This window comes from Triplophysa rosa, linkage group LG3 (assembly GCF_024868665.1).
Source record: "Triplophysa rosa linkage group LG3, Trosa_1v2, whole genome shotgun sequence".
Classification (NCBI taxonomy): Eukaryota; Metazoa; Chordata; class Actinopteri; order Cypriniformes; family Nemacheilidae; genus Triplophysa; species Triplophysa rosa.
The window spans coordinates 13,342,325-13,365,168 of NC_079892.1; the positions used below are offsets into that span (position 1 = coordinate 13,342,325).

General features: G+C 37.7%; 2 protein-coding genes across 8 annotated transcripts; one reads left to right on the top strand and one right to left on the bottom strand.

The window, feature by feature from the left end:
- Positions 1-1,551: 1,551 nt before the first annotated feature.
- Positions 1,552-4,470, top strand: LOC130551650 (cytosolic 5'-nucleotidase 1B). Of its 2 annotated transcripts, none has more exons than XM_057329438.1 (6): positions 1,552-2,129; positions 2,218-2,322; positions 2,409-2,487; positions 2,640-2,762; positions 2,901-3,058; positions 3,781-4,470. In XM_057329438.1, the coding sequence occupies exons 1-6, from the start codon at positions 2,115-2,117 to the stop codon at positions 4,054-4,056; spliced, it is 756 nt and encodes a 251-aa protein (XP_057185421.1). In that variant the 5' UTR covers positions 1,552-2,114; the 3' UTR covers positions 4,057-4,470. The 2 variants fall into 2 exon arrangements, with proteins under 2 accessions (XP_057185421.1, XP_057185420.1); XM_057329437.1 differs by having other exon boundaries at positions 1,554-2,129; positions 2,409-2,541.
- Positions 4,156-22,318, bottom strand: LOC130551649 (ras association domain-containing protein 8). Of its 6 annotated transcripts, none has more exons than XM_057329431.1 (6): positions 22,206-22,318; positions 22,048-22,116; positions 11,009-11,213; positions 8,661-9,625; positions 8,198-8,342; positions 4,156-5,345 (listed from the first exon to the last, which is right to left on the bottom strand). In XM_057329431.1, exons 3-6 carry the CDS (start codon positions 11,109-11,111, stop codon positions 5,224-5,226), a joined length of 1,335 nt encoding a protein of 444 aa, XP_057185414.1. In that variant the 5' UTR covers positions 11,112-11,213; positions 22,048-22,116; positions 22,206-22,318; the 3' UTR covers positions 4,156-5,223. The 6 variants fall into 6 exon arrangements, with proteins under 6 accessions (XP_057185414.1, XP_057185415.1, XP_057185416.1 ...); XM_057329432.1 differs by having other exon boundaries at positions 22,201-22,292; XM_057329433.1 differs by having other exon boundaries at positions 22,048-22,112; positions 22,201-22,219.
- Positions 22,319-22,844: the final 526 nt, after the last annotated feature.

Genomic DNA, 22,844 nt, shown 5'->3' on the forward strand with positions numbered 1-22,844 from the left:
TGACTATAGTAAGTACACAAATATGGTTATAAATTATAATAGATACCAGTTGTACAACACTGCTGTGTAAATATTTGTGATAACTTGTGACTTCTGTATCATGTATATTTAATTGTTATCCATTTATCTGTATGTCAATCAGTCTCTGTGTCATCATGTTAGGAAAGCTTTTTAATGAATTCAGCATTAATGAATTAATTTCAGTTTACCAACTGTAGGCTGCGTTAGAAAGAACCCTTACACAAAATAAGTATACTTCAAGTTCATTTGATTAAGTATACTTGAGTGTATCAATATCAGTGTTACTAATAGTACACTTGTAAGTGTACTATTTGTATATCTACAAGTCTGCTACTTGACTAAGTTGGCCCACCTTTTAGTTCATAGAAGTATACGTTTGGTATACTATAAGTATAACAGTAGAACTTTAAGTAGACAACTAGTTTACAACTACGTCTTTATGTTTGAATAGCAACTACAAGCAAACATATATGTATACCAGTTTGCTTGTTCAATACTTGAACATTTTAGTCGAATAAATAATAAGACACTTAGTATAAGACACTTATACTCTAAGTAAAGTACTAGTTTAGTAGTGTTTTTGCTGGAAGCTCACTTGTCATTTTTTAAGTGAGCCTGACATTTATACAGTAGTTTATAATTTATATATTATTTTGGCACTTTAAGTATACTGCTATGTTTCTATTTACAGTAGGTATTGAAGCCAAATACTTCATTATAGAATACTAGAATATCTTCATTAAAAGACTGATAGGCCAAATATACTTAGTGTCAAGAATACTTTAGTGTCATTTTAAGTATACTGAGAAAAACTTAAAAAGTAGACTGAAGAATAGTTAGGCTAAAAATATTTTATATTAATATTTTGTTGTATAATAATTGTATTAAATAAACAATTTGTTTAATTTTATTGTGTTAATTTTATTAAATAAACAATTTGTTGAATGGGTCTGTAACTTTGTTGCATTTAAGTTTAGCCAAGTAATGGTTATTCTACTGGTAACCCAAAATAATACTGGCTAGACATACTTTTAACTTGCTAGCTAATGTGATTTACTTGTTATTTATTTTGTTTGGTATCAGAAATAATCTACAGGGACTCTATTCTTTGCGGATGTGTACCGAAAATTAAGTTTGGGTCACAAAAAGTGTGCGCCGTTAACATTTATTAGGAAAAATAATTGTATTTTGTTGTTGTTTTGTTTAACACAAAAGATTATATTTTTAGTAATTTAGGAAAGCAAAAAGTTCTGGGGCACCTTAGACTACCATTTTATTTTTTTCTACTATGATAGTCAATGGTGCCCCAGAAATATTTGTTGCTAGCATTTTTCCTTTCAATGTGTACAGCCAAACAAAGAAATGTATACAGGTTTGGAATAGTCTCGCGTAGCCAGAAGGTCTTGAATTTATCGGCGTTTTCTTTTGCCAAGGTCCGCTCAAGAGGCCATATGACTGACAGGTGAAGCAACCAATCACGTTTCGTTTTGTGCCGTGTCATGTTTAGAGGCGTGGTAATGTCCCCACAGTAACACACTGGTGTACATTCACGAACGTGTCAAAAGTTAACAGCAACAACAACGATTATAAGTTTATGAAGAATTAAGCGTTTAGTCGATCCTGATGGATTCTTATTGCAACCGTTATAACACGACAGCTTACTTCTTAGATCAGACGGCGTTGTCAGATGATGACTTCGAACGTGCTGAAGTGTTTCCAGAAAAGCGTGCCTTGTGCACCCGACGTTTAGCCAAGGGTCCGTGGGCGTGACGTCTGAGGCCGAGACTAGGTTTGGAACAATTTGAGTGGTAATTTCATTTTTTGGGTGTACTATCCCTTTAAGGGATCCAAGCACGCGCGCATGTTGTGCCGCTCCACCGCGCAGGGTGGCAGCACGTGACATGAAACTCATTGTTTACAGACACTGTTTTATGCACGGATTGTGAGCAGACGTGTAATAAAACTTTACACTCCCTTACATAAATTGCCTCTTGGGAGTGTCCATGTCATGCTAAACCACGCGCAGGATTGTTTTGTTTCCGGTCGCGATACTGTCCCACACTTCCGCGTCTGTTAACGTAAAGGACCAGAATATGGAAGATACAAAGGTAAACTCAAGTTACAAGATTGCTCGTAAAGTGATAAAGATATACATCAAAGATTGATTTACACTTGTGGCTGTGTTTGTTTGCACAGAATTCTCTGATAATCGCTCTGCAACATCATGACATATTTGATCTGGAGTCACCAAACGCAGATACAGAAGTGCTACCCAAAGGCATTGCATTCAGCTTTATTAAGGTAGGAGAGATCATTTTCATTTGATTTATGCATGATGATCATATTTAGATATTAATTCTGACTTTTAGTTATTTCTGTGCCTATAGGCTGTACATGCAGTGAATCAGAGACTCGTGAGTCACAACAGCAGCGAGTCGTTGGGTTTTGAAGTGATTCTCATTGCAAATGAGTGTTCAGAAGAAAGCAAAGTCAAGATAGTTGAGAATGTCAAGCATTATGGTTAGATTGTTTTATAAAGTTATCTTCAATATACAGTTATTGTTAAAACATGATATAGGTTATATGTTAAGTGTTTGAAGCATATTTTTTTATACCAGGTATGGAAATCTGCAAGTTTTACTTCTGCAAAAAGGATGAAGTCATCAAAACTCTTCAGTCAAACAATGTTAAGCTGTTTCTCTCTACAGATAGCGATGAAATCTATAAAGCCCTACATGCAGGTAAGCAACTTAACGTCCTAATTAATGTATTGCATATGTTTATGTTGTTTTGATATTTGTTTTTAGTGCTCAAACTGAAACTCACATGCTGTCAGTACTGGTGTGGTGTAATGTTTGCTCATGTGTTGTTGAGTCTAGACGTTCCAGCTGCTGTGCTTTATGATCAGACTGGTGTTTTGGATCAGCTAAAAGTTACTTTCTCAGGAGATATTATTGGCCTCCCTGAAGATTCCCTTGATAGTCTTGCAGATTTAGGATTTAGTGAAGCCCAGATAAAGACCTTCAAATCAGCTAAGGTAACTCAAGAAATATTTCTATCGCCCGATATAAATTGCTACTGTGTATTACTTTTTTGTTTTTATAAATCATGATTTTAGCAATAATAATAGCCATATGATTAAATCAAGAATTTTTTTTATTTCATTTCAGTTCCCAAATTTGATTTAGGGTGGAATCGGAAGTCGAATTTTAATTTGAGGCAATTCAATTACAAAAGATTTAAATTCATATAATTGCGGTCTAAGCAAGCAGGCTTCACCAAGTATATAGTTTCCCCTATGTGCTTATTTTATATATTTATTTAATATTTATTATATATGGTCGTAGTGCAATGTGTACTGATGTCAGTGATCATTTTTACATTAAGAATAAAATAAAACATAGAAAATATTAAATGTCATTTTTTTGTTCAATTTCAGTGTAAATGGTGTGAATTGTTATTGACCCCCCAAAATGGATTATTCAGTAAATTCAGCTATACCATTTAATATTTTGGCTTTCTTCTTCTACTTTGGCTTTCTACGGTCATGCATTTCTTTAAATACAAAAATCACATATTTACCCATGGACATCTCAATGACCTGTATCTTAAAAATTCTTTATTGTAACTAGAATGAACAACTGTGGATTTGTGAATTGAATCTGAGATGAATGACTTTTCCTGTCAGCATCTAATGTCATTCCAGTCTCTCATAAATTGAAATGGAGACATCTGCTAAATTCATCCTTCTGTTGCCAGATCTGCATGAAAGAGTTTGCCGGTCTCATCGGTGAGATGAGGAGGAGGTTTGGACATGAGAACAGTCCTCTCTGCACGTGTCTCATAACAGTGTGGGGCTCTAGAAACATCTGTCTCTCTGCTCTGAAAACTCTTGGAGGATGGGGTCTGGATGTGGATGAGGCGTTTTGTATGGCTGGAGCTCCCTGCAGCCCTATACTGGCCCTAGTGAAACCACACATACTGTGGGACGGTGGGCTTCACAATCTAAGAGATGTGCCCAATTTTGAACTATAAGTGCCATTTGCACACTAAACTCTTTTAATTTGGTGCCAATTTTCTTACTGTTACACATTTGTTTGCAATTCATACGGCTTGTAAAGAAGACCAGTCATACAGGGTTATTTTGGTTTAATGGTAGTTCACAGCACTGTGGTAAAATATACAGCTGTGCATATAACTTCTATGTTTTTTTTGTGGGGTGGGGGGTTGTACTAGAGTCTTGACAAATAATAATGGTACAGAGTTAACGTTAGTAATTATACCATTAGCAATGTAAAAAACAATTAAAACATGTTTAAATACCTCTAAAAGCTACTGAAATAAAATGCAACTGTAAGTACAAAACGGTGACATCTGAGCAATAGCACACAATATGATAACAGATTTTATATATACACTGGTATTAAAATGCATCATTATTAAACATAATCCAAACATGGCTTCAATTGAACTTTTGTAAGGCACTGCTTATGTAATGTGAGCTAAAGACTTTTCAAGTCATTCTTTGGCTAAAACACATTATGTACAAACGTATAGCAACACGATTAAAAGAAAGAATGCATTTCAAGCAATACTACATCTGCATTTGTTCATGCCAGTAACATTTTATGCATAATCCTTAAATCAGCAACAACATGCTTGGCAAATAAAGCAAGGAGTATTCAGACATTTTGCTGCTTGCATGCGGTAACATCTCTACAGTACCTAAAATAAGAGTTCATCTTTGGCTCAACATTGTAAAACACTGATTGATAGATGACAAAATGAGGCTATAAACCAACCACAACATAAAATATGAAATATCACGGGTATGTAATCTCGTCATAATACACATTTAAAAGCTGCACATTCATACAGACACAGGCTAAAATAATGAAATGAGATTAAAAATATATATATTTATGTTCTTAATTCATCCTTCATCCAGCTGTAGTAAACGCTATACGTATGAAAACCAGCATATTTTCTGCTTAGATTTGAAACGCTATCCAGCTCATTGTGTTGGACAGCCGATCAAGTATTGTCAAGGTGAATTGCTTTGAAAAAGTACTGTCCATTACCTCAGTCCAATACTGGATGCAGTATCGGTTACTGTAGTGCTTTGACTTGTAAAGGTTAACAAAGAAATCCGCTGACATCTGTGGAAAGCTTAATTTCTGCTATTTCAGTGATTTGAGGTCCTCACACATAGATGCCTTCAGGATTTAAAGCTGAGGAGATGGGACACGGCAATCCGCGAATGCTGCCGACCACAGGGTGAGACGAACCCGGACGTTTCAGTGAGCCAGTTAATGCAGCGAAATCTGTGGAAAGAAAATATTCAATTCCTTTTTAATAACATGTTGCGGAATTTCAAATGGGAATCAAGCGTTATGATTCCGGGTCTTTTCAACGCCAGGTTTTACGGTTCCTTGACATTACCAAAAATAGAATAGAGGGAACATTTTTACTTTGGGATAACAGTACATGCGAATAAAAAAAACTAAAAACAAGTCAATAAGTGTTTTGATGTGGTCCTGAGCAAATATTTGCAAACAGCTTTGTTTTGTTATAATACAAGACAACAACTACATGCTTGAAATGCCGTGTTATACAATTCTTACTATTTTTGTAGCCTAGTGTTTAGTACGAATACTAAACACAGAATACACATACTGTAGAAACTATATCTGCATTATGTTCAACTTGGCCTTACATTTCCAGTTTGAATCAACCAGTTGTAAGGCATGAATTTGTCTTTTTGTTCATCATTATTTGATTGGACTGCGTTTCATAACGTTTCGACAAATTTAACTAAAAATGCAAAATAGTCATTTTTATTTCAAAGCGAGTAAGTGGAGATCAAATAAATCAAAATCAAGTAAAACACTGGCCAAAAAATGATTGGAATAAGTTAAATAAATGAAAAATTAAAATGTTGCCTCAGAAATAAACTGAAATAAGTTTAATACACAAGTTATAATAATGAAGACAAACAAACAAATAAATCGTATATAGCAACATAATAAATGAATAACAAAATGGAAAATGCATATAACAAAATAGCTAATCATTTAACTAAAACTAACAAAAACTATAAATAAATGCTCATTTAAAATATTAATAAAATGACAATAAAACTAAAAACAAAACTATAACTCTAGGTAATATGCTACAATGTTATATCGTAGTGAAATGTGTGCTGTTTTATACTTCATTTTTGAATAGTAAGCAGTTTTTAGTGTATACTGCGCTCACAGTGTGCAGTATAAAATATAGTAGTTTCTCATTCCGACCACAAACTTCCGGCCGTGATTGCAGATATAACATCCGCGATATCAACTCCAACCACACGGTGGCACTTTTGATTAGTAATATAAAATACGCCACACTTAAGGTCTTCTGTAAACAGAAGCGTTGTAGAACTATAATTTTATTTCTCACTTGTCTAGGATTGACGTCATTAACGTCAAAAATAAAAGATAGATTGCCTGTAAGTCTCAGGTAAATGAAAGCGGTGAGAGCATTCTGCGTCGACCACAGCAGCAATAAACGCGTCACTGCTCGAGCGGGACCCCTGCAGTGCTCTCGAGTCACTCTCAGCATTATGACTTTACAGGTATCACGTTTTTAACTACATTGTCCACAAAAGGTGGTCTTTAAAAGCTTTTTTTTAAAGAAAATATTGGATAATTAATTAAGCTGCGGTGAATATAGCGCAGTCTTGCCAATGATTCATTGAAACCAAATGCGGCGGTCTTGCAGCTCATGTTAGTAATAAAACACTCATTATTCATCACGATTGAGGTCTCGTCATTCCTGAGTGTAAAAGCAAAGTGTGTGAGAGCTGCATGATACCGCCTGGAGCGAGGAGCATTTTTTGTAAACCCGAACCATCACAATTATAACGGCCCAATATGCAATTGCATGTTGCCACATGTTCAACCGAGTGTTTACACATTTTGTTACTACTAACAGTAGTATAAAGTACATTTACATGTATCTATTTGGCAGGCGGATTTATCCAAGCTGTTTTTACAGTGAGTTCATGCTACATATATTTGACAGAATTTTTATTTTTGGGTGAGCCATCCCTTTAACGCTGCGTTCAAGACACCTCTGGGTTAGTATACTTCCCACCTTAACCCCGAAAATCATTTCTGGAACGGCGCTGTTTACTGTTATTAATTCATTGGTAACTTTAATGTTTTAATGTAACTAATCACTTTTAATGTTACTAAGTACTTTCAATGTTACTAAATCCAGAAGTAAGTTCCATATTTGAAGTGGGAAATATCCTAAATCCAAGGTGTAACGCAGCATAATCCAATGCTCTACTAGTTAAACTACAGGAACACATACTATAAAATAGACAACAATGAAAACTACCAAAAAAACGAGGTGAATGAAATGAATATATATTGAACAGAATAATTTTTGTTGTCAATATATTTCATATACAGTATAATTTGAAAGTGTAAATTTAAAGGGCTTCTTAGATTATGTAGTCCAGTGGTTCTCAAATTTTTTTGTCATTATGCCTCCTTTGTGGAGATTGCATCGCTTTGCGGCCCCCCAAAAAAGGCTTATAATCTTAAACTTTTTAATTAAACCAAAATATATTCAGTTATACAATGCTGGAACATCAATTCATTTGGTTGGTGGTCTTATTTTTCTGATGTTTGATTGCATAAAATCTAAGATAAATTTCTATATTTCATAAAATGCCACGGAATCTGTGGCCCCCCTTGGATCCATATTGGGGACCCCACTGATGTTAGTCAAATTATTGTGTTGGATTAACTTGCTCACATACATTGGTTGCAGAAACACATTTTTACATTTTGCGGGCAAACATAAATGCTTTTAACAAAATATAATGAAAGAACAGTGCTGTCACCTTGGGAGTGGGAAATGGAAAATCAGGAGTGGAACTGAAGTGGAGTGACTTCAGATTCTTTGAGTGGGAATGGAAAACCAGGAGCAAACCTGGAGTGGAGCGACTGCAAAACGCTATGTGTGGGATGAGGGACAAGTATCTACAGAATGCTTTGGTGCAGGGAGGGGATATTTCTATCTCTCCATTACACTCACATACTTTGGTACTGACACTATTTGCACACAATGTGAATAGGACATGTTTTGGCTTCGTTTACTGTATTAATAAAAAGGGTACCTCTGTTCTCTGTTGTATTGTTTGAGTCTTCGTCGCTGGGCTCCACAGGCAGAACTGTGACTTTGGTGCCTGTCTGCTGAATGAACTGCTGTAGGTTCACCTGCCTCAACTCTTTGGTCAGCTGTTCCAGGTCGTGCTGACTCTCCTGGGAAAAAGGGTGGAGAGGTGCTAATGAAAATTATTGTCCAACACTGCAACTGGCAAATTGCCTGCCATTGTGCAATAACAAATACCTATAAACAGTAACAATGCTGAATTACCTCACAAGTTACCAAACACATACGTCATTTGTAAGTTTAGTTTACGAGCCACTGCAGCGAGTGAGAAATGTTTACAGTATTTTTCACAGAGCAAAGCTGAAAATACCAGCTTGGACAAGCATGGATCTTTAAACCGTACAACCATGGCTGGTCATGACCATTAGGTTGTTTCGCAGTGTTTTAGTATGTTAACCTTGACACACCTGCAGTCTCTTGCATGACTCTGTCAGTGATCGGTCCACTGCTCGACAGCTGTTCTCAAGCTGTGCCGTGTGCTGAGCTTGAGCCTTAAGTTCGGCTTTCACCCTCTGAATCCTTGCCTTCGCTTCACCTTCACTGGCCTGCTGGGTCTCTCTGATCTCTTTATGCTGCCTTTGAACCTCCAGCCCCGCCTGTACACCCTGCAGGGACATAAGCCGCTGTTCCAGATCCGCCTCGCAGCTGCGCAACCGATCCCGCAACTCCTGCAGCCGCTCCTCCAGCTGCCTCTCGCTCTCCCCTTCGATCTGAAGCTCGGTGGCCCAGAATTCCTCTTCCTCGACCTCCACCTTGTTCCTGCGCACCTGCTTCTCCATCCTCGAAACTTCCTCCCTCACCTTCACGAACGTATCATCGTCCCTGCCTCTAATTCTCTTCTCATTCAACATGCGAAGTTCCGCCTCGTACTCCTCCATCCTGTGATCTAGAACCGTAAGGGTCTCTCTCTGCAGCCTCACCAGTTGGGTGAGATCCTCCATGCGGCTGCCCGACAACCGAGGGGACATGGGTGGTGGAGTCTGGACACCGTTTACTAAAACCACCCGGTGTCTGGTGCTACTGTCGCTGAGCCTGCCTCCGCTGAGGATGTCCCTGAGGCTACGGGGCACACCGGTGAAGGTCAGAGATTTGCGGCGTGGCTCGCGTCGACGGAGCGAACGGTCACCTGGAGCTCGGAGCTTGGCCATCAACGGGAGGCTCTGTCGATGCAAGCCGCGCTCCGGGGCCCGAGGGGCAAGACCCTCGGTTGAGGGGTACTCTTTGAGGGAGGGGCCTGTGCGGTGCAGGATGAACTGCACGTCGCCGGCATACTGCCCCCAGGTGTTGAGGGACGCGACGGGACTCTCGTGCGGAACGAGATGGCGTTCGGTGTCCCTCCATTTTTCGATTAGCGTGTAGCGTCCTGTCCGACCTACAAAAGGAAATAAAATTAGCTCAAGAATATGGTCTTAACCGTGGCCTAGGGGTTAGTGGTGCTCATGACAGGTTTGAATCCAATCATTTTTACATTTTTCTCACAATTTTAACCATAATTTTTTTATTTAATTTAATTTTTGAGTTTTGATGAATCCTAGAAAATATTTTTTCCAACTTGCAAGGACTTGCTGCATCAGGTGATGTTATTTTTTTGTTTTATCAACTGTTTATATTTTACAGTGATGATCAATGAAGGTTGATATGTTTCTTACCCTGCAAACCCAGACAGATTGCTCCTAAAAGACTGAAAGAGCAGTGCAGTGTTCATAGTTTTTTTTTCTCTAGAATGAGTCAGATTTTCCATGTCAGCGGGCACTTTAAGCGCCAGTAACTATATCACTAGTAGAAGAGGGGCCCTGCTGAAATTATACCAGTCTGAGTGCAGCTGAAAATAGTTTCATACGATGATGTCAGCTAAAAACAAACTGATGATGTCATTACTGTAAATCTGATTCTTAGACCATTTGTGCATCTCCTTATAGTAAATCTGATGTTTTTTGACATCTCAAGATGTTCAAAAGCCAAAACACTCAAGCGCTTAATCTCTTTTTAGTTATTTGGCAGGTAAAGATTACTCAAACGTCCTGGGTGCCAGATGGTTTCGGCATTATCTTCGATCTTGCGGCGAATTATAGCTTCAAGATTGAAGTCTGATGTTGGGGAGGAACTTGGGGAGTTTCAATGCACTTTTCAAAAGCGTAGGAGGGATTTTGCTTCTTTTTTAAATCTTGTGACTTTTCCACAAACCTAATGTACTTTTCCCACCAAGCAGTGACGTAATGACAGAAAAAGTAAAAAATTAGCACTGTTCAATTCACAAAAACAATGACACAATGGTGCAGAAATGACACTCATCCTTTAACACCGTGTCTACACCGGACTCGGTGCGATGCGACGCCACACACGGCTTGTTCTAATGGAACTGTCGCTCACATCGCGCCACGTCCGGTGTGGACAAAATTTTAAATTATAATGGGTTCTAATACGTTCTATTGTCTCTTGTTGCGTCACATCCGGTGTAGACACGGTGTAAGTTTCCTTTTTTATTGATTGTTATTTAGTTCAATATTATAAATCACCACGCTTTCTATTCTACTCTTTAAATTAGCTTGTTTTAGTGGAAATGTGTTCAAGTGAGATAAAGTCACCATAATTGAGATCCTCATTGTCGTTGTGTCAGATAACACTTTTTTTTTAAGAATAGCTTGATCGTAGTTTATAACTTGACACGCTGTTTTCAAAGTAGCTTTCGCATACCGTCTAATACAAGCTATATCAAAAGAACAGCAAATTTCCTGGTCATACTGAGACTCCTCACCAATAGCTTGAGCCAGAGCGATGACCACTTCCTGGCAAGTAGTGGCCTCTGTGACACCGCAGACCACACGCTGAACTCCATCAACCCACACCTTTAGCTCCATTCTGGGTCAAACACTGCAGGGTCTGGGGCTTCTGGCCTTCTATGTCATTCCTTCCTGCTCCAGGGGTCCGGCGCTACAGCTGCCATCCCCCTTATGGCAATTCTGTATAGCGAAAGTGAAAAACACGACGTTAAGAAACACTTTGGAAATGGGACACATGGAAATGTTTCAGCTGTGCCTTTCTGATTTAACCTTGATTTCATTTAGTTTTTGGTTATCATTTCCACCATTTTTATGTGTGCTCTCTACAGTATGTGTGTGGCACTTTTAATTTCATTTTGACAGAAATTGCCCTCTTAGCAGCAACTGGGGCATGTTCAAGCTCAAACCGGTGCGCAACGTTTTGCTACGGTTTCCCGGGTTGAACGACATGTTTCCTGGAAATGGTGTGTTTGAGATACGTTTTCTCTTGTTTGGTGGGTATGTCAAGAATTTCAGCCCAATCAGCAGCAACATGTGTATAACCCACGCGGTGTTAAACCCACGCGGACGCAGCTTAGGTGTCTTTTTTTAAACCTGCGTGGATGACGCGTTTGACGCACATTCGCACCGGATTCGCGTCATTCGCATCGCTCGGCGCGAGTTCGCGTGTTTTTGTGTCTTTGCATTGATTTTGTATGTAATTTACTCACACTTGATTCACGTTTGGTGTGAACACAGCATTACATTTATTTGCATACTGAATAGCCATCGTCTTGCACAGTTGACAGAAAACGAAATATACCTGTCATGACAATTACAAAGCTCCTCTTATGTGGCTTTTTAATTACAAAAACTACAAAATAATCTGTTCAGTCCTTTTTGTTCTCAACTGAACTTTTAATGACATTCCCAACATAATTTGTTGTTAGAAGAACATTTTTAATCCAAATTTCAAAGTCTTTTTGTTGAGCAAACAACAAATATCCATTTACATCCAATCTGTCTGTTAATCAGGAAAGCTTTGTTAAAGGAAATTACTGTGTTTCTAGCAGGAGACCTCTGTTTTTCCAGATGGGCACGTTTCCTTCCTCTTATATCCGACTCGTTAAACGATAGGCTTTTACTTTGTTTTTAACAAAGAAATAAGACTGCGTCCACAAACAAGTTCAGTCACTGTGAAACAACAGCTCACGCGCGGCCTCAAAATAGCATATTTTCCAAGAAATAAAGTGAATCTGTGCCTGTTGTGGAGGTGTGCTGAGGGTGCGAAAAGAAGGAGGAAAACAGATAAACAGTTGGCTGCATTAAGGATGTCCTGCTGGATACAGTGAGACCAGCTGGACCTGACGTTATCTTCCTCCCACTTTTGCGAGCAGGTACAATTTTAGGACAGCGAGCTGGCAAGCCCATGCCTGAGCAGATCTTCAGCTTTAGAGAAGACTCACAAAGACCACGATTGATTCTATCATGATGAAGAATAAAAAAGGGATTAAAGGGATAGTTCACCCAATCATTTCTTTATTTACTCATCCTCCTGTCATTTCAAACCCGTATGACTGACGTTCATCTGCAGAACACAAAAGAAGATATTTTAAAGAACGTTAAATGACCTTCTTTTGTCATAGGTTTCAGTGCCAGAAAATACAAAAACAACTTGAGAATATACAGTATATATATATATATATACAGTATGTGTATATACAGTATGTCTGAAATGTGATTTGGATAGAGGTTTCATTTCTATTTTTTAGGTGAACTAACTTTTTTCATAAACCAAGAAAAACTGCACCTGTGACACTCTATGTATTTTATAAACCAGGGCGTATTTAATTTCAACGTTTGAAGCATAGTCTGTCATGCTATTTCTGCAGTTATTTAGTTTTTTTAAGCTAACGTGAATATAAATTCTCTCTTTTTCATATCGGCTCATAGAGCTGTGAGTTTGGCTGCAAGGATGATTTATTGTCTGTATGGGGCATTGTGCTGGAAAAGTAAAGCTTTGCTTCGGCCAAACACCACAGCATATGGACAAAGCCTCTACTCTCAATGAAATACTACACCCGCTCTAATAAAATTTGCAAGCACACCAAATTATGTGCTACTTAAAAAATGAAGTGTAGCCCTCTAAGGACCATTCTGTCCAAGCTTGAAAATCAGGCTGCTAAAACAAAGAGCTTGCCAAGTTTTCCTAACCAACATTTTCAATTGAAGATTTATAATAAAGATGACGATATATTATTATAATTGAAAATAAAACCTAATGACTTCAAAAAACTATTTTTAACAAGCAGTAGAAACTTATATGTAATGGCATTAAGCATAGAAATACCTGAATATGGAAATACAATCACATTCAAATATTACAACACACTATCTATACACACTTAATACACACTAGTCTTTATTTACTTATCCATTCATTTTTTTCATGTATTTAACATCAGCAACAAAATGGCACTCTTAAATCACCAATTACCAATAAAAATAATCATTGATAAATGATTTTGAATGTAATATATCAGCCTGATGTCACAGGAATTCCAATCTATTTTATGAGATGGTTCGTTCGTAAGAAATTGTACAATGTGAATCATACAAAAACGTATGATTATTAAAAAAAGCAATACTGAAGCCCCACCCATAACATAACATCATACTATGAGTACCAATTAACATGAATATGAATGAGTCATCTCCTAAAATAGTTATGAATTACTGTGAGATTGTGTCAACGACTATACAATTATAGTCCTAATATTAGTGTACTTTGTTTGGGCCAAATCACCTGGTAATAATTATTGCATAAATTGTACAATTTTGACAGCCTAGATATAAATCTCGCAGATATCATATCTTCTTAACATATGAACCAGCTATGCTGAAATCTCTCATTGTGAATCAATTCCTCATCACGCGCAAAAAATGATTACTCCCTAATTTCCAAGAACAAAACATTATACTCATCTTAACACGACGCTGCCCTTCCGATTCCATTTTAGTCAGCCTCATAGACCCCCGTAAGACATGTTACATTGACTTGACCATCTCTGGTGCAGTATATTGACATATGGTACAGTGGAACCCCTATAAGTGTGCTCAGAAGTGTGAGCCAAAATAATCCAACACAACCAAATGAACTGGAGTCAATATCGGGCTCCAGCCAAAAGTCTAAATTTGATTTGATTTATACAGGGTCAGGAGCAGTTCAGCCAAACCAGAGAACACAGTAACATTCAAAATACAATTCACATTTATGCATTCCACAAATTTATATCAATCATACTTAAGTTTCTTGTTGGCTGCAAATTATTTCTCTGCATTTTTACTTTATGTCCTTCTTGAGCAAATGAGCTCTTTGTCCTTCATTCTTACTGCCCTTAACGTTCGTGACAACAGACTGAGTCCCGTGGCATATGTGAGGCATTGTGGGGCATCAGCCCGGACCATTTTATGTGTCCTCTTATAAAATACACGAAAGTGGTGTGTGGCCTGCTGTATTCTGACATTTTTCCACGAGTGCTCACTGAAGCAAGGAAGTCCAGTTAACGGATGACTTCACTTCCTCTGCATACTGTATGTCTGACTAAATCGGCCAAAACCAAGGGCAAGCAAGATCTGTGTTAGATATGAGATATAAACATATGTATCAACAAAATTCTTCCTTAAGAATTCCCTCAAGAACTAAATTTAAAAAATGTATAAGGCCCAGTGTTTCCCATTCATTGACGAGACTATGGCGGCGCGCCATAGACTATTTTGTTCCGCCACAGTCTTAAAACGAGCCGAATTGTTTTTCTTACAACAACATAACTATTTGTAACTTTGAATTCTGCACCGCTGTTTCGTTGTTGTGCCATTGTTCACGGCTAAAAATGCGTCCCCCTCTCTGTTGCTTCAGCGCAATGTGCGCAGCACACACACAGACACATACTGTACATACGAACGCACGATCGCTCGCTACTGTTTCAGCTTTCTCGGTTGAAACGCAGACACGTGAACTGGCCAGGATTTAAGATGTCGCCAAGCCATACGGAATACAACATCGTTTGAGGGAAGTAAAATCTAATGTTTCAGTATTCACTGCAGTTATCCACAGTACAAACATGATTTTATCCGTGTAAGGCACTTCGTTTAACCTTTTCCAAATCGCCAAAATAGTTCCGTTTTGTTTTTAATGGCAAATTATTCATGTTTCGTTTCATTTCGATATTAAGTTAATTTAGAAAAATGTTTGGAGTATTTTTTTGTTTGTGGCTCACGTGCAGAACGCATAGTTTGATAGCCAAATGTGCTGGAGCACGAATTTGAATTAATGATGTGAATGACACTGTTTAAACTGTTTCTTACTGCCGTAAGTAAAATAAATGATATGGGGGCGCGCCACACACGATTACATGCTGCCCTTTGTGTCACCATGTCCAAAACTTGTCAAAATATTTGGTTTGTCGGACATCAAGCAGCGCTGCTCAGACCGATAGGCGTGTACCGCAGGAGAAAGCGTCTGTCATTAATTGCTCTTGTGTTAGGTCTGCGCAACGTGCGCATAAAGTTGAAAACATAATAAATCACAAACTTAACATTACTCTGTTGTGCTGAGAGAGTGTGCGCTTTTCTTACTCTAAACAGTCGCCGCATCATAATAATGTATGAATGCTCTGGTCCGGATAGTAAAGTGATAGGCCTACTGCAATGCGGGGGAGTGGGACAATGGCACTGTGAAAAAGGCCTGATGCCCAGCCTGCGTTTTAATATATGGTAATATATAAATTAGTTCAACTGTTAAACACTTTTTTGCTTCATTTTTTGATGGCTCATGCTCTACACGTTTTCGCCTTTTTTTGTTTGTGAACTCTCATTTTACCATGTGTTATCCCCATTTATATCTATGGTGCCAATGATTAAATTACTACTATAGCTATTGTATTCTTATAGATTGAGTCACTTAATTTTACTCTTAAAATGCACCAGATTGCAGCATTTACCTTTAAAATATGCTACATTTTCTTACGGGGGAGCATGCCCCCGGACCCCCCTAGAGGAAAATATGTTTAGCCCCCATAGTCTCATTCAAAATTTTGTAGAAAACACTGAGGCCGTTGCACATTGAGTTAGAAATTTGCGTCCGAAATTTCCGCACGTCAAAAAATACATTTGACCACACGTTGTGTCAATCGCGTTTACTCACTTCCTCCGATATTTTCGTCCGTCACAATTTTTTTTTGACTGGGTTCGATGCGTTCTTTTTCGCATCCGTAGCAAGCACAAACGAGCGCCAAATATGAAAAAACGCATACGAAAATTTTGGACTGTATGTGCAAAGACCTTTAGAATTGCACGTTAACATGATTGCACTTAAATGTCTTAACAGTGTTATTTGGGCCATTAGCATGAGCCATATTTTATTATTGTACATACAGTATGTGATCCATTTAAAACTAGGTGTACAAAGGCACCCTTTGAACTTTTTGTATATTTATTACCAAAGCAAAATATTGGGTTGATAAATATGGTTTTATGGCGAATTGTCTGCTGAGCCCAGTGTGCGACTCGCAGCAAATATCACCCCATAAATCAACTTGGATTGCTTCTTTGCTTGGAGTTTTAATACTATAATTTGTAAATATAAGCTGATGAAATAAAAACACGCAGACAGGATTTGTGAAACAAGCCTTACAGTATATTCTAACCTAAAAAGTGTTGCAAATAAACGTGACAGCGACAAAAAACACACTATAGCACAGAGGATAAATTAGTCTCTTTTTTCTTAATGCCACAATTACATATCTGGGACATGAGTCATGCATTGCACAAGTTGCAAAAATGTATTTTTTAACTCATTTGACTTTAGCTTTGACCAGACTCGCCAAACCTGATTTGAACTACAGCCTCTGTTGAATATAGACAAATCACCGTGCCTTAGAATATTCATTCAGTAGCTAGCTAATAACATGCTACTGTACCTGAACATTAGACACAACATATGAAATTAACTGTGTCATGTGTGTTAATATGTCAAAACTGTTTTTGTCTAGACCTTCCTGAGTCATCGGCAAGATACCAAATTCGATATCTTTACAACAGGACCTAGATGTGCTCTTCATAGGGTTCAAGGACACCTAAGGAGCTCTTGTCACTAATACCCTGTCCCCATCAAAAGGATGTTGATGTCCAATTTAGACCCCTTCCACCAAAGAAACTGCAGGTTCTGGACTGAAAAAGCTGGCCTTGAATCGGCCCCATAAATCCGCTGAACCACTAACATCTAACGTCTGTGTTAAGTTTTTAAAACAACAACAAGTCTAGCTAGACCTATGAGAAACAAAAATAAATCTAAACCGCTCCCGACACTGTTGTTTACTGGAAGCGCCAGATGTGTCACATTTATTTGACAAACACGACCCATTTTTGCATGCTTGCTTTAGCCACTTCATGTCCCACAATTATTTTACCTTTGACTTTTATAGCTTGCGATGGCATAAAGATGCTAGATTACTTAAATTGAGCAATTAGCAAAACTAGCAATAAAGCTTACAGGCAAAAACTGCATCATTTATTCACCCTCTTGTCATTTCAAACCTGTATGATTTTCTTTCTTCTGCAAAACACAAAAGAAGATATTTTGAAGAATGTTGGTAACCGAACAACAACAGCAGTACCTATTCACTTTCAATGGGTACCGCCACTGTTCAGTTAGCAACATTTACTTGCTTTGCAATATAACTGATAATATTCCTGGTAACCATCAATAACACTCCGTTTCAACAGAGAAGAGGAAGAAACAGTCAATCCTCCCAAGAAGATGATATTGATTGCGCTGTTTTTAGGAAGAATCCCTGTGATCTTTCCAGATTTTCTCAAGCAGGAAGCCATTGGAGTGCTGACTGTGTCTGAGTCAGACAGGACACACCATATGCATGTTTATCCCACTGGGCTCAGTGCAACATTGAATCACTTGATGTTTATGCTGGCCAACTTGATATAAGGGGTTTACTATTGCATTTATAAGCAATCTGACTTAAAATGTTATCCCATTGGACGATAAAGTCGATGTATTTTGGGGTTTCTCAAAGAATCCCAAACTGAATTTCAATTCCAAACAAATTGTAGAGGGAACCTTAACCTCGTGTTTTTTTCGTATTTGCTGCTCGTCTGTATGGTTTCTCTGAATTGTCGCAAATTTCCGACTCAATGTGCAATGACCGCATGAATAGTCATAACCACCACGTAGCAATGTGGTGTTGAGTTTTGCATGGGCAAGCTTTTCTCGATCTAGTTATTTATTATAGTGACTCAAAATATGTCTAAAACAAAGCCTTTATAAAGGTTTATGCAGAACAACCTACCTTTATAAAATGATATAGGAAATGAACACACAGCATGTCCAAAACCTTTCTTTGTTCGTTAGGCTATCGGGTTAGCTCTTGACAGAGAGCATAAATTAAAATCTAATGATACAAGATTCCAGGCCCCGTACCAGTATCTATCCAAAACCAAAAAGTAATAAAAACTAATTTCTCAAGATATTATGATGTGGTGTAGCTATTGCTGAGCTATCTTGGATTCAATTTTCATTATACTTGCGCTCAAGCTAGCTGCCATGCTCTGTAATTACTAGCAATTCATGCACTCTTCAGTAATTGGTTACAGGCCTCTGCTGAAACTCTTGTCAAGAGTGAAAGCATTTGAGAAAAATATACGCACATAATAGCATTTATAGCTACTTTTGATAATTAGATCAAAACAATAAACATACTAACCAAAAGTAAGACAAAGTATTTGGAAACTCTACGGTTGTCAAGCATTAGTGCAACTAGCCATTGCCGAAGAACCTCATGAAAATTCATGCTAAGTATATTTTCTCAGAATATTAAGATAGAACAAAAGTTTGCTTGCAGACGTCATTTGATGTTTTTGTTGTCTAATGCTACAACATTCGTACATTTTAGATGTAGCTTAAAGGGACAGTACACCCAAAAAATGAAAATTCTGTCATCATTTATTCACCCTCATGTCATTTTAAAGTCCCAGTGAAATTAAAAATTACAATGCTTATTTTCCATGAAATATTGCAGCGTTTTTTGTAAATAGCTTATCAGTGTGGGTCATTCTCCTTTTACAATGCATGTGCCCTCATAATCTTTAATTAAAATCTGAAATCTCATGCACTTCCGCCCTGTATAGTGTCTATCCATCTTAAATGACGTATGTTAGATGACTTGGGCGGAGCATCCGTTAACTCCTCCCCTTCAAATGTCAGTCTGCTGCCAGTTCCATTTCAAAATCCAACTGCTGTTTTTATACATCCAATCAAATCGCAGCGAAAAACGCAAGCCACGTCCACACTTTTTCTCATTTGACATTCCATTTCACTCGGAAATGTGTCAAAATACGGAAGTAAAAACGATCACAACTTCCGTTTCACGGGGACTTTAAACATGTATGACTTTCTTCTGCGGACCACAAAAGAAGATATTTTGAAGAAATATGTTGGTTTGTTGGCAACCAAACATTCCGCCATTGACTTCCATTGTATGAAGACAAAACCACTGAGACATTTCTCAAAATATCTTCTTTTGTGTTCCACAGAAAAAAAGAGTCATATACAGGTTTTCAACAATGTACGTGCAAGAAAATGATTTTATTTTTTTGATGAACTATCTCTTTAAGACCACTGTCAAACTAGCTAGTGACTGAATCATTGTTGAGCCGTACAAACATGCAGCAGGATATCTGAAGACATGGGCCTTGATGTAACCCCATGGAAACTGATAACATTGAGGTTACACATTCCACACAACTGAGCATTCTGTGAGTCCTGAATGAGATAAGACATTTCTTGCCTTCCCTCTCTAATCAAGGGACCGACAATGACTGTCATCATACGTGGTTTAATGTTGTTTTGGCTTCACACAAAAGCTAAAATAGGTGTTTTGTGAGTCAGAGGAGCAGCGGGGTGTGTTGTTTTCCTCATATTTTGAGCTAAACTCTACTTTCTAGTTAAAGACCGTACGTTCATTCTGTTGAAAGATCTATGAATTGTATAATCCCCAACTGCTCTACTGTAAACCTCAGTGTTGCCATTGATTTGCGTCAGGAGACCATTTTGAGTGGTTTTAAAACTAAGCAACCAAGTACTAAAACAACAAACCTGATCTGTACATTTTTTAAGAAAATGTGACTCAATGTCTTGTCTTATTGCATTTGTGTTACATTCTAGCATTTGAGAGATGCTTTTATGAATTCAAGCTACACATTTTTATTTTGCATTTTTATAACGCATAACCTTTGCATTGCTATAACTTTGCTGTTGTATGTGAAGCTTCATATACTGTACGTTGTCAATTGAAAATGCAGGTGCAAATCAAACGCAAAGTTCACAAACAACGCCGCTGCATACGCACAAACACGCCGGAGCTCCCCATCAGCCAAACACAGGAGATCTGTGTCCTCACCAAACCTCCCAGCTGGCAGGAGAAAGGAAGAAAAACAAACCTTCTTTCCCCACCCCAGTAAAACAATAACCTAAGGTACAGAACATTTGGAGGAACGTGAGTGAATTCACAGCGAAATCTTGACTTCTAAGTCCCTTTGGTGTCCAAATGTACTTTCCTATGTTTGATTCTTTCACATAGTTTGGCACATTTAGCCTCAAAGTGTAAAGGAACACAGTGCAAAGCTTTCACGGAAGGTAACTGGCGGACAAAAGTTTGAGGAACTACATAAAACCGTGCCAAGTTTTAAACAAAGTTTCCGCTCTAAAGAGGTCCAAAAACAAGACTGCAAGAACAGACTTCCTACTGTGCTATTTAAATGAAGGACCAGCGAGAGCTGTCTTCTTGTAAAACTTAGTAGTTTAGTCTCAGCTGAGGTGCTTTATTAAAAAAGCTACACCCCCCAAAACCCACCTCCACAACCAGAGTCAGGACGTTGAGACTGGCAGGATCGCTAACATCTGGATGGCACGTTTAGCTGGATATAATGCTGCCTTTGTTCTTTTGCCCTGGTTGGGATCAGCAAGCTAACTTTGAAGAACCAGCCAATAACTGAGTTACCGAGGTACTGGATGAAGTGTCGACGTGACTAAGTGGTTTATTAATAATCTCCAATCTCAGCCCTTTCAGTGTAGTTATGCATAACCATAATGAAGAATGTGGACACTTTTCTGAGCTATTATAAAATAACACTCACACAAAAACCATTATAGCACTGCATCTCTTTGCAATGTTTCAGTCCAAATAAACCAAATAATATATAACCAAATAAATACTGTGACTACAATATCTCCTTTGTAGGAGCCACAAATTTTAGTGATTTGTGTGTCTGGCTTTCTGTGCATGACAACATGAGACTTTAATTAATTACACAATGAAAAACATTGTTTTTTAATAACTAGATAATATAAAATATATAATGAAAGTATGACTTTAATAAAAATGGTGTTTATGCTTAAAACGACTACAAATTATACCACACAAGAACACTAAAATAGTCCTTCCGTGAAAAAAGGACTTGAATTGATCTTTCAAATATAAAAATGAAAACATAATTACCTTTAATGTAAAATTATTGTAGAACGTCTACTGTATACCCCTAATTTAGTTGTTAAAATGGAGTATTGCTGTCTGCAACTACCGAATATAGTGTATTTCTCAAAAATTAGGTAAAATTCTGATATTGTAAGTGAAGATCATACTTCTGTTCCAATTTGATTGCAAGCATTTTGTTCATACTTAACGTTTATAATGCTGTTTGTGTTGTACATTGTTGATCTCTATATACCGTGTACTCAATAATAAAAACTACCACCGTAATAATCATAATTACAATACAATCAAACATTATTGTATTTTATTAAGTCAACCACCAAATCTTTATAAACATTAAGATATTACTAATTTTTCTAATCAAATGCAAACATTAAACTTCTCAAGTTTCATATAAGACAGAACTCAAATGTTTACTGCTCATACTTTTCATTATTAACAACACATTTGCAAAATCGTGGCTTTCTTACCTTTCTGTATAAAATCAAGATCTATTTTGTCCAGATTTGTCCCAGGAGATGTTACGTTGACCAAACTTTCTGCAACACAGTACTGTTAGACTCTATTCGAAAGCATCATCTAAAATGCATCATCTAAAATGAACTATCAGATCTTAAACTAACGTTACTTTCTTTTCTTCCGCGCAGAATATGAGCGGATTTCTTCTGAAGAGCTCACCGCCCCACAGGAAAAGTTTTCACGCTGTGGCTCAGTCCGTCGATCCTGTGTGGAAAATACAACCATTTGATCTCGCTCAAAATCACAGAGCCCGTTTTTTTCACCCATCAACGTCCCGCCCTCAACCTGATCACTGTGCAATCATTGGTACGACTACGTGTATGACTTACCAATCGTCCAATCAAATGTATGTTTTCAGGATTTCACAGTAGCCCAGCCCTCGGTTGCAGGCGGGTCTTGTTGGAGTACGGGTGGGTAAACATTGTGCGGCAAATGTTGCCGGATGATTAGTTTGCTTTTTTAAACATATATTTTTTAAATCCAAATATAGATAGATATATAGATACATAGATTTTTTCCTTTTAAGGCATATTTGTATAATATATAATACACTCATTTAATTTATGAAATTGAAATATTTGTACCTATGACAGGAATCCGCTCAAGCGACTATTTACGGCTCTCACTAAATCCTTGGTGTTTCGAGTCTGACGTCATCACGCAACAGTGTTTTTTTTGTTTAGATGGTTAGAGTAAGGTTAGGGTTAGGGTAAAGGTTTCGTAAGACTTGAAACACCAAGGATTTAGT